We start from the raw sequence: 17,106 nt of genomic DNA, 5'->3' as shown, positions 1-17,106 counted from the left end.
TTGGGATTGGGATGAAAACTGACCTTTTCCAGTCCTGTGGCCACTGCTGAGTTTTCCAAATTTGCTGGCATCTTGAGTGTAGCACTTTCACAGCATCATCTTTCAGGATTTGAAATAGCTCAACTGGAATTCCATCACCTCCACTAGCTTTGTTCATAGTGATGCTTCCTAAGGCCCACTTGACTTCGCATTCCAGGATGTCTGGCTCTAGGTAAGTGATCACACCATTGTGATTATCTGGGTCATGAAGATCTTTTTTGTATAGTTCTTCTGTGTATTCTTGCCACCTCTTCTTAACATCTTCTGCTTCTGTTAGGTCCATACCATTTCTGTCCTTTATTTTGCCCATCTTTGCATGAAATGTTCCCTTGGTATCTCTAATTTTCTTGAAGAGATCTCTCGTTTTTCCCATTCTATTGTTTTCCTCTATTTATTTGCATTGATCTCTGAGGAAGGCTTTCTTATCTCTCCTTGCTATTCTTTGGAACCCTGCATTCAAATGGGTATATCTTTCCTTTTCTCCTTTGCCTTTAGCTTCTCTTCTTTTCTCAGCTATTTGTAAGGCATTCTCAGACAACCATTTTGCCTTTTTGCACTTCTTTTTGTTGGGGATGGTCTTGATCTCTGCCTCCTGTACAATGTCACGAACATCCATCCATAGTTCTTCAGGCACTCTGTCTATCAGATCTAATCCCATGAATCTATTTCTCACTTCCACTGTATAATTGTAAGGGATTTGATTTAGGTCTTACCTGAATGGTCTAGTGGTTTTCCCTATTTTCTTCAATTTAACTCTGAATTTGGCAGTAAGGAGTTCATGATCTGAGCCACAGTGAGCTCCTGGTCTTGTTTTTGCTGACTGTATACAGTTTTTCCATCTTTGGCTGCAAAGAATATAATCAATCCGATTTCAGTGTTGACCAATTGGTGGTGTCCATGTGTAGAGTCTTCTCTTGTGTTGTTGGAAGAGGGTGTTTACTATGACCAGCGCGTTCTCTTTTCAAAACTCTATTAGCCTTTGCCCTGCTTCATTCTGTACTCCAGGGCCAAGTTTGCCTGTTACTCCAGGTATCTCTTGACTTCCTACTTTTGCATTCCAGTCCCCTATAATGAAAAGGACTTCTTTTTTGGGTGTTAGTTCTAGAAGGTCTTGTAGGTCTTCATAGAACCGTTCAACTTCACCTTCTTTAGCATTACTAGTTGGGACATAGACTTGGATTACTGTGATAATCTTTCTCCCCTTAATATGTCATGAGCATCTTTCCCTTGTAAGTATTCAGCTGTGTTACCCTTTTTAATAGATAGTATTCCTCTTTTGGGGTGGACCAGAATTTCCTGGGTAGCTCAGCTGGTAAAGAATCCGCCTGCAGTGCAGGAGACCCTGGTTCGATTCCTGGGTTGGGAAGATCCCCTGGAGAAGGGATAGGCTCCCCACCGCAGTATTCTTGGGATTCCCTGGTGGCTCAGACAGTGAAGAATCTGCCTGCAATTTGAGAGACCTGTGTTCTATCCCTGGGTTGGGAAGATCCCCTGGAGGAGGGCATGGCAACCCACTCCAGTATGTTAGCCTGGAGAATTGTCATGGACAGGGAAGCCTGTCTGGCTACAGTCCATGGGGTCGCAAAGAGTTGGATGAGACTAAGTGCAGCATAAAATATATTTAGCCAGGGCTCTAGCGTAGGACACTTGATTGTTTCCAGTGTTTTGAAATTGTAGATTATTTATTGAACATTTGCAGTGCCACAGGATGACTTAGGATGGCTGAACCCTTGTAATCTCTGTCAAACCCTACTATCTCTGGTAAAGAGAGGTGAAATGCTATGCCAGCAAAGATCCAAGTTTCCCACCTCTTCCAATTAGATTTTCACATAACTCCTTCCTATGTAGAAGCTTTAGACCTAATACTGGTGGTGAATCTCCTTGGACCTAAATACATTACTGTGTTATCCATTATTGTCTTAAGATAAATTCCTTTAGTAGAGTCACTAAGTCAAAGAGCATGTGTGTCTTAGGATCTTTGATACTGTTTTTTAAACTGGCTTCAAAGTGTTTATTCTAGTGTAAATTTTTACCCACCGGTTTGTGAGTACCCAGTTCCCCGAATTCTCACCGACAGTTGGCTATTGTTGTATTTATTGTTTTTTCAGTTTGATGAGGGAAACAGTACGTACCTTAATGTGTTTTTTGACGTTTGTTTATTTATGTATGGCTGTGCTCTGTCTTCTTTGCTGGGCAAGGGCTGTCTCTGGTTGCAGGGAGCAGGGCTCCCCTCCCTTGCCCTGTGCAGGCTTCTCGTTGTGGTGGCTTCTCTTGTTGAGCACAAGCTCTTGGCACACAGGCTTCAGTAGTTACGGTGTGTGGGCTCCTTGGTTGTGCCTTGCGAGCTCTAGGGCACTGGCTCAGCAGTTGTGGCAGATGCATTTAGTTGCCCTGCAGCATGTGGGATCTTCTCAGAGCAGGGATCGAACCAGGGTCCCCTGCGTTGGCAGGTATATTCTTAACTGGATCACCAGGGGGAAGCCCTACCTTCAGGTTTAAGTTAGCAATTCCTTCATCGTTAGTTAAGCATGTGAACACATTATTTATGTACTCATTCGCCCTTGTAATACCTTTCTGTAAATTGTTTTTGCATGTTATTTGCCCATTTTTTTTTTGTTAGGGTGCTTATTTCATTGATTTGTAAGAACTCTTTATAAACTATGAATACTATGACCGTCTTTAGTAACCAGATTATTATATCCAGAAAACAGCTCTGGAGCCTGAAGTTCTTGCAGGCTGTGGAAATGTTCAAACAATTTTGCATAAACCAAAAGAAATACTAGGTAACAGTCTAGCAAGAGTTACCCAAATTTGGCCTTTGCCTTTGAAATTAACTGGACACACGTTTTTTTTCATACCTTTCATAAAGTTTAAAAAAGAGCAGCTGGCTTGTATCAAAAGCAACTTGTACAATATAAATTTAGATTCTAGATTTTGTAGACCAACTCTGTTGAGTTACAGTCAAGAGATAGAAAGCACGTTGTACTCTTTTGTTTCTATTTTGTTTCCACATTGTCAGAGTCACGATTTCTTAGCAGAGAAATATTGGAGAACTGTAAATGCACAAAGGCACACTTAGGTCCTACAAAGGTAGCAAATTGTTTTGTTGACACTGTATCTCCCACCACACCCATGCTTTTTGTGGCATTCCCCGGTTGTCATTTATTACTGACCAGGAATAGACAGTTGGACTTGGTCCAGGAGGCACATGAGGGATCCCAAGGCAGAAATGCACTACTAGGGGACATAAGAAAAACAGCGACTTGGATACTCTTGCCTGTACGCATGCGTGCATGCTGAGGTTGCTCAGTCATGTCCAGCTCTCTGCGATCCTGTGGACTATAGCCCGCCAGGCTCCTCTGTCCATGGGATTCTCCAGGCAGGAGTACTGGAGTGGGTTGTCATGCCCTCCTCCAGGGGATCATCCCGACCCAAGGATCAAACCTGCTTCGTCTCTTCTGTCTCCTATGTTGGCAGGTGGGTTCTTTACCGCTAGCCCCACCTGGGAAGCCCATGTTCTTTCCTGATCCCCCACGTGCTAAACATTTAGTGTTTTTCGTGATGGGCATGTTCAGAGTCACTTCTTCAGGCAAAATGGGTTTGCAAATTTTGTCTTCTCTTGGGGTCTATAACTTGGTGATGAATATTGTGCTATATTTCTTCTGGCTCAAATATCCAGTCACTGTAGAGTGATAAGAGAGAACTGGCGAATTTGACAATGTGGAAAAATGATTATAATATCAGTTTAATTTATTGCTTACTGTGAAAAATATTCCCCCTCAAAAAAAAAAAAAACAAAACACGTTTGTCCCTGAGTTAAACCTTTCACTGATTGTCCTTGTCTTCCCATTCTCCCCAGTCTTTGACCTTCTCCCATCTGCCAGCCAGAGGCTGAACCCAAGTGTTCTGCAGCCAATCCTGACAGACCCCACTCTGAACGAGCTCTATGTGATCTCCACCTTCAAGCTACAGTCGAAAAGCTCAGCCACCATCTTCGGCCTTTACTCTTCAGCTGACCACAGCAAATATTTTGAATTTACTGTCATGGGACGCTTAAACAAAGGTAAGCAAGTTTGTAGAAATCATTTTCTTAAAAATCCTCTCTGCCTCTTCCAGGATTTGGGGGGGGGGGGTCTTCTTTCCTTTAGGTGGTTCCATCCACCATTCATTTCAACTTTCAATACCAAATTCTTCTAATTGTACATTTACCTGTACAGGGAGGGTGAGTTGATATCTGGAGAAAAAAGGAAGACTGCTTATGGCCAAAATGCGCTTTGGGATTGCCCTGTCCTCATGTTATTCTGGATCCAGTTCCTGAAGGGACAGGACCCAGGGCAATTAAGCCACTATATTAGTTCGATCTGCTGTAACACATACCATAAACTCCATAAAGTCTGTGGCTTAAGCAATAGACTTTAATTTCCCATAGTACCGGAGACTGGTAAGTCCAGGGTCAAGCTGCCAGCAGATTGGGTGCCTGGTGAGAGCCTGTGTGCTGGCTTGTAAATGGCCACCTTCTCACTGTGTCCTCACATGGCCTTCCCTCGGTGTGTACTGGTGGAGAGAGAGAAAGAGAAAACTCTGTCTTCCTTTTCTTATACGGACACTGATGCCATCAGGAGGGCCCTACCCTCATGACCTCATCTAAACCGAATTACCTCCCAGAGGTCCACTTCCTAATCCCGTCACGCTGAGGACCAGGGCTTCAACATATGAATTTGAGGGGAACACAAGCACTCAGCCTGTAATAGCCACTCACCCCATTCTTCGTGCTCCGGTAGAGGCATGTGGCCAGGACTTGATGGAGACAATACATCTCACAGGTGGAACTAAATGAACGGCTCTCTTTTCTACCTGTTTTGGGCCAGTTTACACAGATCTGTCACTTGGTTGTTCCCCCTGCTGTCAAATGTTTCTCTGTCAAAGTGAGTTACTACGGTATACTAAGAATGACTCCCAAAGAAGAAGGTCACTGTTTTTCCATCTCCTCCTCTTCTGCCTGTGCCCTGGGGACAGCACCTGTTCCTGCTTATTGAGGAATGTGACAGATACGTGTCTGTGCTGCCTGATGTTTTAATAAAAAAAAAAGAGGAGGATTGGTCCTTCCTGCAGAGATTTTTTATTTATTTCAATTTGCTTTACAAAGGAGATCCTTTGAGCACTTCAGACTCTCTCAGACTCTAATTGTGATTGAACACGTAAAGCTGCAGGTGTTAGGAACTGAAAGAAACTCCTAATTCTTAGCGTTCTTGGGACAATAGAGTTAAAAGCCAAAAGGAACGGGCTTTTAGTGCCTTCTTTTATGTCAGTTTCCAGTATCCTCCTTCCCTCCTCCCACTCCCATCCAACGCTCAAGTCTGTTTTCTCAGTTCCTCTTGGCCTCTCAGGGGCTGGGGTGCGCCAGTCATACATGGAAGGAGTTGGGGACCTGGTTTGTGATTTAGCTGATGGTTCAACCATTCCTGCTCCCTTTGCCCCACCTGAAGCTGTGTTGGGAGGTCAATTCCCCCATCTCTCTACCTTGGTTCTGATAACCCCATTTTGCCTCGGATCTACCGAAGGAACAGCTCGTCTTCTGAGAACCCAAGCTACTCAGTTTATATAAAAACCACCCTGCTCTTTAGAGGAGCAGCTTCCCTTTTAGGAAGCTATCTAAACTATTTTAAATGCTCTGGAAGGTTTCTCTTTTAGCTCACTCAGCTTAGCGGCTAAAAGGCCCTCCGTAGAGTGAAAAACTCTGCCTCTAGGTTTTCACTCTCACTGAATCTCACTCTACTTCTAAATCTGCCATGGTGGAAAAACAGGAAGAAACTCCCCCTCCGCCTGAACTGGTTTCTTTCTATTTGCTCCGTGGAGGCTGGGGGAATGCTAGATGCTTGGGCAGGTAGATGCTTTTCCTTTGAAGAGTCATCAGTGAGTCAGCTGTTAATACCAGCTGATTTCCATGTTACAGGAGAAAAAAGAGGAAATGATTGTGCATACCTCTCCACCTGCCAGCCTACTAGAAAAGATAAATAGCTCTTAGAAAAAAAAATATTTTTTTAAAAGGAGTCCTATGACAATTCTCAGAAAACGAAGAGGAATTTATACCGAAATTAGAGTTGGGAGAGTTGAAGAATTTGACATACAAGTTTCCCTGGAGCAGTAGGAAAAAATGCCGAGATTTGCCATCACTGAAAGGTCTCGGAAGGAGCAACAGCACATTCTGACTGGAACAAGAAAGAGAAGTCAGTGGGTCCATCAGGTCCAAGAAAAAGATGTGGTGTGTGGTTGTAACTCCCTGTGGAGGTGTTCAGAGGCGGTGTTGGGTTGCATCCTGGACCCCTGTACGTCTTGTTGCCCAACCTCAAGACTGGACAAAGAGCCCAGAAATGGCAACAGACATCGCTGGTTTACGGGAAGGGGGCTCTTACAAGTCTGCAGCAAAAGGTCCTGGAGGGACATCCCACTGTATCTGGCAGACAGCAGGCAGGACATGGCAGCAATCTTGGCTGTTCAGGGGATACGGAGGCTACCATTTGTAGGGGGAGCTGACAACAGGTTGACTGTCAGTTACCAGGGAAACCCGCAGCTGGGACACATCTCTCACAGCCCCCTCAGATTAATCACCTCAGATTAATTAAAGGCAGATGTAATGTTACTGAGTCCAAGTTCACTCTGCTCGCCACATGACAGGCCAGTGAATCGTGAGACAGGCGTCCAGGCAAGGAATATGACTTTATTCAGAAAGCTGGCAGACCGAGAGAATGGCAGAGTAGTGTCTCCAAAAAATCATCTTTTCAGGGACTGGATGCCAGTTTGTTTTATGGAACAGAGTGGGAAAGGTGGTGAGGAAGTAAAGTAAAAAGGCCACTTGTTTTGCAGAACAGGAGAGGATGTGTTAACTTCTTCTTTTCTGCACAGGTGGGTGGAGTCAGATTGTCACCCTGTGAGCTGAACACAGCCACTTTAACATTCAGGCGGAGGGACAGTGTTCCCTGAGGCAGGCCGTAATGTATGGTTATAATAACAAAAGCAACAGAAAGCAAAGGTTAAAGTCAAAGAAACCGATCCAACATGAGTCGGAATCGACCCTTCCCTGTTACAGTAATACATTTAGTAAACCAGCTGGTGAAGTTGCCTGAGGATTAGAACAGTCACTAGTTGGGGCGAGGGGTGAGCACAGTCATCTGAGTAGTGAGTGGGGGAAGCAGGCACCAGGCGAGCAAGGGATCACAAAGAGCAGGAGGACGTCTTCGGTGGCCTGACCCTTTGGGGGGCCATGCACCCCCTGCTGTGATTTGTGGAGGGTGGGGAAGAATCACCTTCCTGAAAGGTGAACCCCAGTCATCATTCAGCTGACTCGGCTCAGCTGATCTTCATGGAGAATAGTGAAACAGAAGTCAAGATATATCTCTTGTGACTAGGAAACACTGGAGTAGGAAATAGGACACATCTTTCCCCCTATGGTTTGGGAGAGGGCGATTGCACAGACAGTATCAAAGAGCAAGGTTTGGTCATATGGGCCCTAGATGAGCTCCTATGAGAAACTCAAGCGTTTCCCATGAGAGCTGCAAAGAAGGGAGTTTGCCCCTGGGCTCTCTGTTTCTCTCTGACTCTGTTTTTTGGGCTCTAAAATCACTGCAGATGGTGACTGCAGCCATGAAATTAAAACACGCTTGCTGCTTGGAAGAAAAACTATGACAAACCTAGACAGCATATTAAGTAGCAGAGACATCACATTGCTGACAAAGGTCCACCTAGTCAAAGCTATGGTTTTTTTCAGTAGTCACATATGGATGTGAGAGTTGGACCATAAAGAAAGCTGAGCACTGATGCTTTTGAACTGTGGTGTTGGAGAAGCCTCTTGAGAGTCCCTTGAACTGCAAGGAGATCCAACCAGTCTGATTTCTAAAGGAAATGTCATTGGAAGGACTGATGCTGAAGCTGAAACACCAATACTTTGACCACCTGATGCAAAGAACTGACTCATTGGAAAAGACCCCGATGCTGGGAAAGATTGAGGGCAGGAGGAGAAGGGGACGACAGAGGATGAGATGGTTGGATGGCATCACTGACTCAGTGGACATGAGTTTGAGCAAGCTCCGGGAGTTGGTGATAGGGAAGCCTGGTGTGCTGCAGTCCATGGGGTCGCAGAGAGTTGGACCCAACTGAGCGACTGAACTGAACTCTCTGTTTCTCACTCTCCAAGTCATCTTATCACGGCTGCCTCATTACTGTCCACAAGGCGTAACTTGGATCTAGTTATATCTGACCCCGGAGACCTAGAGTGACTTCCCATCCCAAACTGAGTAAGACATACACATCCCTGCTGGGCATTCAGGGCTTTCCGCTGTCTGATTCCCAAGCAGCCTTTCCAGTTTATCCGTCCTTCCAGCCGTCCATGCAGCCCATATTTCCATGGGATGGATTTAACTACGGTTCCCTGGACCCACCCGCGCTGTCTCTCCTTTTCTGTCCTTTTGCTCTTGCCCCCTGCTGCCCACGTTGCCTGCCCTGCACTGTCTCCAGATACTGAAATCTTCCGCATGCAAGGCACACCTCAAACTCCTCCTGACACCTTTCCTTATAACTTTGCACCTCCACAGAAGGCACCACTCTTAATCTGCCTTGGATTTGAATGACTTATATGCCTTTTCTCCAGTAGGTTATAAGCCCCCTTAAGGCGGGGACTGAACATCCCTTAACCCCCTTTGTGTCTGCTGCAGCACATAGCTCAGTGCCCTGTACATGGAGCGTCTCATGAAGAGCCTGCGTAGAATAAATGGAGGCTGAGAAGAGCAGCTCTGCTAGGAAAACATTCACTGTTGTGGGAATTCTAGATGCACACAATGTCTGTCACTTAGCAGGTCTGGCTCAGAATCACCTTTGAATGAATGAGTGTTGAAGACCATTTGGATGCAGATGTAAAAGAAATGCAGGTAGTGTCTCTGATAGAAATGATCTATCAGATTATTAGTAACACAGGTGATATAATCTTGATAGAAATGAGCATTCTGTAGAAACCACCTGGGCTGGGTGGAAGATATGATTGATTTTCTTGAATCTGGCATACAGACAACTTTGCAGGTAGTATCCTGAGTTTGAGTCACAGTTAAAAGTCTTAACAACTGTGTCACCATGAAAACATCTTTGAATCGCTCTTAACCTCAATTTACTATCTCTAAAGCGAGGGTGATAATAGCTACCTTTCAGGGTGATTGCAGAAACTGACTTATATAAAGTATAATAACTTTTTTAGGCTGTGAAGCTCAATAAAAATTTCAGATTCCTATATTTGATAGACAGACAGAGACATCTCTCTACTATTTAAGAAACTGTCTTCCAAAACTGATGAGATGGTGAACTCTTGGCTTGCCTTAGCAAAACCCTCACCTCTCAGAAAAAGCATGAGGACTGCTTCTTTAGCTTAAATGTGACAGCCACAGAAAAACAACTTGGTGCTGTGGAAATGAAGGGAATTCCAAGAACTGGTGGTAATGACTGGACAGAGTCAGCCCAGCTCCTCAGCCTGTGATAGGAGAAGTCAAATAGTTCAGAGTGGTTGTTCTGAAGCCTGCAGGCTACTGAGAGATACAACTTGAAAGAGATGAAAGAGTTTAAAAGTTAGAATTCTGGAATTCCTTGTCAGTCCAGTGGTTAGGAGTCTGAGCATTCACTACCAAGGGCCCAGGTTTAGGCCCTGGCCAGGGAACTAAGATCTTGCAAACCACCTTGTGCAGCCAAAAAAATAGTTAGAATTCTGAACCAAATACTGAAGCGGAAAAATGAGACACTTTGTAATAATATTTATTTATGGAGCCATTCCAGTGAAGCAAGGCTGTACTGAAGACTGTGCTCATTTTCCCTTTTAACTTTCACCACATTCATACTAGGTACCATTGAATGAGCTAAAGTGGCCATATGCAGAAAGCGCAAAGAATTTTCGTGAACTTTCAGACAAACTCCCAGAGGGCTGTATTATTATTCATACATTTGGGGATTTCCTGGAAAAGAAAGCTAGGGTTATTTGAAGGCAGACAGATTTACTAAAAATAAGTCCTAAACTTTTAAATCAATTTTATGAAGTCACTTAGTATACCTTTCTGAATCATGTAAAAAAAGAATGAGCTACATAAATAGTACTATTGGGGATTAGTAAGTTGCCTTGTAGCAAAGTATGTAGTGTTTTCAGGCAAGGCTTTGTCTTTGGCATTGAACTTTTCAATGAATCCGTGACGTGGGTGAAAACATAGACGGTATATTATCATCTTTGCAACTGGCACAAAGCTGGAAAAGACAGTTGAACATATAGGATGCCATCATCAAGATTTCCAAGGTCTTACCAAGCTGACACAACAAGCCACAATCAGATGAAATTTAACAATAATAATTGTAAATGCTTTCTCTAGCAGTGAAAAGTAAATTGCAGATATACAGGTGTGGGAGATCCAAAAACTAAGATCGTGGTATCTAGTACCATACTTCATGGCAAATAGATGGGGAAACAATGGAAACAGTGAGAGACTTATTTTCTTGGGCTCCAGAGTCACTGCAGATGGTGACTGCAGCCATGAAATTAAAAAATGCTTGCTCCTTGGAAGAAAAACTGTGACAAACCTAGACAGTGTATTAAGAAGCAGAGACATCACATTGCTGACAAAGGTCCATCTAGTCAAAGCTATGATTTTTTCCAGTAGTCAGGATGGATGTGACAGTTGGACAGGAAATCAGTCCTGAATAGTCTTTGGAAGGACTGGTACTGAAGCTGAAACCCTAATACTTTGGCCACCTGATGCGAAGAGCCAAGTCATTGGAAAAAACCCTGATGCTAGGAAAGATTGAAGGCAGGAGGAGAGACAGAGGATGAGATGGTTGGATGGCATCACCAATGGCACATGAATTTGAACAAACTCTGGGAGATAGTGAAGGACACAGAAGCCTGGCATGCTGCAGTCCATGGGGTCGCAGAGAGTCGGACACGACTGAGCGACTGAACGACAACACCAGCAACAACACCCTAAGCACTCTAAGCAACAGCGTTAAGAACCACCCAGTGTTGAGCTCAGTGCCTGGCACTTACTAGTTGCTCAAAAATGTTTGCTGAATGAAAGAACAGATAGGGTGATGCAAATTTTTTAAAAGGTTCTTAAATTTTCAGTTCAGTCAGTTCAGTTCAGTTGCTCAGTCATGTCTGACTCTTCGCAACCCCGTGGACTACAGCACACCAGGCTTCCCTGTCCATCACCAACTTCTGGAGCTTGCTCAAACTCATGTCCATCATGTCGGTGATGCCTTCCAACCATCTCATCCTCTGTTATCCCCTTCTACTCCTGCCTTCAATCTTTCCCAGCATCAGGGTCTTTTCCAGTGAGTCAGTTCTTTGCATCAGGTGGCCAAAGTATTGGCGTTTCAGCTTCAGCATCAGTCCTTCCAATGAATATTCAGGACTGGTTTCCTTTAGGATGAACTGGTTTGATCTTGCCATCCAAGGAACTCTCAAGAGCCTTCTCCAACACCACATTTCAAAAGTATCAATTCTTCAGCAGTCAGCTTTCTTTATACTCCAACTCTCACATCCATACATTATTACTGGAAAAACCATAGCTTTGACTAGACAGACCTTTGTTGGCAAAGTAATGTCTCTCCTTTTTAATATGCTGTCTAGGTTTGTCATAGTTTTTCTTCTGAGGAGCAGGCGTCTTTTAATTTCATGGCTGTAGTCACCATCTGCAGTGATTTTGGAGCCTAAGAAAACAAAGTCTCTCACTGTTTCCATCGTTTCCCCATCCATTTGCCATGAAGTGATAGGACCAGATGCCATGATCTTAGTTTTCTGAATGTTGAGTTTTAAGCCAACTTTTTCACTCTGCTCTTTCACTTTCATCAAGAGGCTCTTTAGTTCTTCTTTACTTTCTGCCATAAGGGTGGTGTCATCTGCATGTCTGAGGTTATTGATATTTCTCCCTGCAATCTTGATTCTAGCTTGTGCTTCATCCAGCCTGGCATTTTGCATGATGTACTCTGCATATAAGTTAAATAAGCGGGGTGACAATATACAACCTCGACATACTCATTTCCCAATTTGGAATAGGTCTGTTGTTCCCATGTCCAGTTCTAACTGTTGCCTCTTGACCTGCATACAGATTTCTCAGGAGGCAGGTAAGGTGGTCTGGTATTCCTATCTCTTGAAGAATTTTCCACAGTTTGTTATGATCCACATAGTCAAAGTCTTTGGCATGGTCAATAAAGCAGAAATTGATGTTTTTCTGGAACTCTCTTGCTTTTTCGATGATCTAACGGGTGTTGGCAATTTGATCTCTGGTTCCTCTGCCTTTTCTAAATCCAGCTTGAACATCTGAAAGGTCACAGTTCACGTACTATTGAAGACTGACTTGGAGAATTTTGAGCATTACTTTGCCAGTGTGTGAGATGAGTGAAATTGCACGGTAGTTTGAACTTTCTTTGGCATTGCCTTTCTTTGGGGTTGGAATGAAAACTGATCTTTTCCAGTCCTGTGGCCACTGCTGAGTTTTCCAAATTTGCTGGCATCTTGAGTGTAGCACTTTCACAGCATCATCTTTTAGAATTTGAAATAGCTCAACTGGAATTCCATCACCTCCACTAGCTTTGTTCATAGTGATGCTTCCTAAGGCCCACTTGACTTCACATTCCAGGATGTCTAGCTATAGGTGAGTGATCACACCATCGTGGTTATCTGGGTCATGAAGATCTTTTTTGTATAGTTCTTCTGTGTATTCTTGCCACCTCTTCTTAATATCTTCTGCTTCTGTTAGGTCCATACAATTTCTGTCCTTTATTGTGCCCATCTTTGCGTGAAATGTTCTCTTGGTAAAACTAATTTTCTTGAAGAGATCTCTGGTCTTTCCCATTCTATTGTTTTCCTCTATTAATTGAATATTAATATGTACATGTGACCAGATTTGTGGAAGCTAGTAGTCCCCCTGGATTCTTAATTATCCAGCCACATCTAGTATACTGTGTCTGGTTTGAGCACATTTCATAGGCGCATTGTCAAGTCAGAGATTACTTTGAAGAGAGTCACTAAACTGCACCTTTCTGAGTCCTAGGTTTTTTGTTTTTTTTTTTTTAATACCACAAGTTAAAAAGTTAAAGGAACTGGAGAAATCAAGGAGTCAAACAGAAGACATGAGAGAGATGAAAGTTGCCTTAAAAATATTTGAAGAATATCACTTCGATTGAGGATAAGATTAAATCTGTCTATAGTTGTGAAGAGTAAAATTAGGACACACTGGTGGAAGGCAGAGGAAACAGATACTGGCTCTGAATTAGGAAAATCTTGGGGAGCAATCCAAAAGTGAAATGGGTTTTTCTGCAAAGTAATGAGTTCTTTGTTACTGGAAATGTGCTGGTAGAGGCTACATTTTTATTGAAGGGATTTGTGGAGTGAGATATTAAGCTGGATGACTTATAATGCTAATATTCTGTGGCTCTGCTAAGGCTAGAGAGAGTTGCATGGGCATCAAAGTGGCTTTGTAATTTTCTCCTCTAAGGTGACCTTGAGATTCTGTGCACACTTACTACTGTCTCCTCTACGGTGACCTCGGGATTCTGTGCACACTCACAACTGTCTCCCCACCAGACAGTTGTGTAGTGATGCCTCGTAACTTATCCAAGCATAGAGCCGCCTGCAGAAGTTCATTATACTTGCTGTGCTTCCTTTCATTGGATGGTTTCTTTGCTCCGTGTGTATTCTGTAAACTTTACATTGATTGAAACTGCTATGAAAAGAATTTCCAAACATACATACTGCATTTATCACACCTGGGAGTCACCCACCGTACTTTCAGGAAAAGCAATTTGATGGTTTCCCTTTTATATGTATTTCCAAAGCACTAAAGTTACAAAGATCCAGTGTGTAGGGCATAAAGACAAATGAGTCAAGGCAAACAAGAACATCCATCACAAGAGACATTAATGGCAAGAAGGCTCTTTTAATATACAATTATTTAAGAAGAAGAGGAAAGGTTGACAGCAGCAGCTTTCATCATATCTTTAAAAGTGCCAAAGAGCAAAGCCATTTGCCAAGCAAAGCAGAAAGCCCCGGACTACCTTGCCGAGTTCGCTGCCCCAGCAGGCCACGTCACTCTGAACTCCTTAGCCCAAGCAGGCAAAATATTATCATTTCCAGTTCTTTAAACCTGGCAGCCTACTTCATAGCTTTGACATTCAACACATCATCATATTTTTGACTACCATGTCCATCCACTTTTCAAAAAGCACCTTTTGAAAATTCTTTCTCAAGATGATAGCAATATTTCAAATCTTCATTGCTTGGGTTTGCTGCTTCATCTCCTTCCAGTCACTGGGATGGCATTTAATCAGGCTAGGTTACGTGGTTCCTCTGTCAGGCTATTACCTGGACATGGAAATGTAGTCATAAAATCGGGCTCCAGATTCTCAAGTACACAAAGATGCTAAGTTTAGAAGGGAAGGATTTATATAAGTAAACCAATAGAAACTGCTCTTTTTTTTTTTTTTAAGACTGTGGGTTTTAAAAAGTCAGAGTAAACACAAGAATATTATATTTTATCAATTTTTCATTCAACAAACAGTTGTATTTGGTGTTCTCAGATGCTGTGGTGTATGGGAAAATTAGTAAGAAATAGACTCCTTGTCCCAAGAGTTTATGCTGTAGTAGAGAAGATAAGAAATAAGCAAATATAATTGTACCTACATGTGTATAGCAGCTTATAGTTTTGCATTTTCTTATTTAATCACCACTGAACAGAAAATGAAGTAGGAAGGACAGCTCTTATTAAATCCTTTTAATAGTTTAAAAACTGGAATCAGGGTGACACAGGGATTGAAGTCTCTGAGTTTTGACTGGAAAAGTACACCTATCAAAGCACCGAGAAAGTGCTAAGGGAATATGATGAGGCAGATAACTTCCAGTCATGAGGAAGATGGAAGACTAGAGGGAGTCAGGTGCATTTGAGCTGGATCCTGGCTTTCGATTTGTAGCAGTGATGGAGTAGGAAGGAGAGGGAGGGAGAAGAGAACATTCTGCACAGAAAGAAAAGGATGAGAGAGGCTGGAAAAAGCTAGAGAGGCGTGAAAACGGGTTGTTAAAACATGTTGTTCAGCTTGGCAGTCATCAGCAGAATGGAAGGTGGCTAGAAGGTTAGGCCAGTCCTGGGATAAGTTAAACGTTAACTGGGAACCACTAGGGAGCTGGTGAAGGATTCCATTGGCTCACTTGTTTGTTGCACTGAGAAGGTAGTCGTTTGATCAGAATAGTTGTGTAGGCATCTCAAGCTGTCCGTCCAGAAAAACTGCACAGGAAAAGACCCTGAGCAGGAAGATGAGTCAGGAATCTGGCAGAGAAACCCAGAGATGGAACAGCGTAGAGACAGAAACGTGTTTGAAGACCCGCAGCCTTTGGTTCTAATCAGACGGGTTCTTGGTGCTCATCCTGAGAGAGAAGCAGGTTGGAATCACCAGGCTAACTTGTTTCCGTGAGAAACAAGCAGAACGGAATGTGCCTCAGCTGAAGAAGCAGAGCTGTCCCCAGTGACGGCTGCTTTCCTGAGTGCAGTGCTCCCTGGGGTGCTGAGGGGCAGGGGTGGGATGCAGCGAAGGAAGACTGCTCCTCCCAGCTCCCGGGCCTGACTGCATTCCTTCTGGAGGCGCAGTGATGTCCTACTGGCCAACTGGTGTTCTCCCCTCTGCGATGCTCCCCTGCGTGTGTATGTGTGGAGGGGAGGGGGCTAAGACGGGGTGAGGTGAGCACTGGTGAGGGGACGGAGAGCGAAGATGGGAGCTGGGTCTGCTCTCTCCCTCCTGCCGGTGCTGCTGCTGAAGCAGCTCGGGCAAGGTCCCAGGCTGTGGCCTCCTGGCTTGCTGAGTCTGTCTCTAGCCTCGGTATGACTGGGGGGGATACGTGTTTTTTGAGCAGGTGCCTGTCGACCCTCTGGGAAATGTTACTGCTCTGAAGCTAAAATAAGTACAGAAGCACTGAAGTAAGGAACTTGCAATAAAAAAGAAAAATGAAAGCCATAAGCAAAATGAGAATTATTGGATCAAGTGTGAAGAATAGTAAATGTCGAAGCACTTGATAATTTTTCTGCTAACAGACCTTGCGAAGAGGGTAGTTTCCATAATTCTTTTCCTTTTTTTCTCCCCCTCTTGCTCTTGTTGCAAGATCTGGGAGCGGGAGGAACCTAATTCAGCATTGCACTGCAACGCCAAGCAAGGCAGAAGTGTGGAATGCCCTTAAAAGACAGCGTGAACACAATAGCAGGTTTGGCTGTCTGCAGTAGATGTTAAATTGCCACTCTAAACTTTTCGATTTATATGTGAAAAGCTTTCAATGCAGTCATCTAATTATTCATTGAAAGTTCATATTCAGCAACATTTAATGTGCACCTGTTAGGTGGAAATTACTCCACTAGGTAGTATTTGTAAAATTAAACTTAGCAATTCAGTTATGAAAATAAATCATGACCCACATGGCCTGGAAGGCCTGCTAAAAACAGGCAAGAGGTCCGCTAAAATATGTCTCCTTTGAATTCCACCAGAAATCTCAGTTGGGGAGAAAAACCACGAGTATTTGTTTTAAGCTACTTTACGTATCCTCTTAAACCGTTAATATGAGGAACAGAGGTTGTGGCCGAAAGGAAAATAAGGAGATCCTGAGTATGTATGTGTCTGTGACCGGGTTGAGGTTTGGTGGTCTGAGTGGTGTTTTCATTGGCCTGTAAAAATGCTGGGGATTTACAAAACTATTTCAAAAGTAAAGGAGTGGAGGTTTTAAAATATTGAATTAGTGCATATGTTTGGGCTCAATTTACCCCCTCTTTTGTGTACTTTATGCCTCAAATTTCAAGCCATGCTGTTACTATTATAAATTCTCAACAATATTAAAAAAGGGGCAAAAGTACTGTTGTATCCCATATTTAAAATACCTCAAGAATGTCTACCCACGTCTATTTTCTTTCCTCATTCCACATTTCAGTCTTACCAATACTTTGCTTCAGAAGCATAGTGTTGTTCTATAGTCATAGAAAGGCCTTCTAGGCAGTCTGTCCTGCCGGGTCTCACCAG

General features: G+C 43.4%; 1 protein-coding gene across 1 annotated transcript in view; it reads left to right on the top strand.

Moving 5' to 3' along the window:
• The window catches only part of THBS4 (thrombospondin 4), a 51,372-nt gene that overhangs the window by 5,345 nt on the left and 28,921 nt on the right, over window positions 1-17,106 (top strand). The window contains exon 2 of the mRNA XM_061158086.1: window positions 3,899-4,102. Within this exon, the coding sequence (XP_061014069.1) occupies window positions 3,899-4,102 (204 nt within the window). The remainder of the gene's footprint in view (window positions 1-3,898; window positions 4,103-17,106) is intronic.

Source organism: Dama dama, chromosome 12, assembly GCF_033118175.1.
Source record: "Dama dama isolate Ldn47 chromosome 12, ASM3311817v1, whole genome shotgun sequence".
NCBI classification, from domain to species: domain Eukaryota; kingdom Metazoa; phylum Chordata; class Mammalia; order Artiodactyla; family Cervidae; genus Dama; species Dama dama.
The sequence above is the reverse complement of the archived record's forward strand: the minus strand, read 5'-3'. Positions and strand labels throughout refer to the sequence as shown.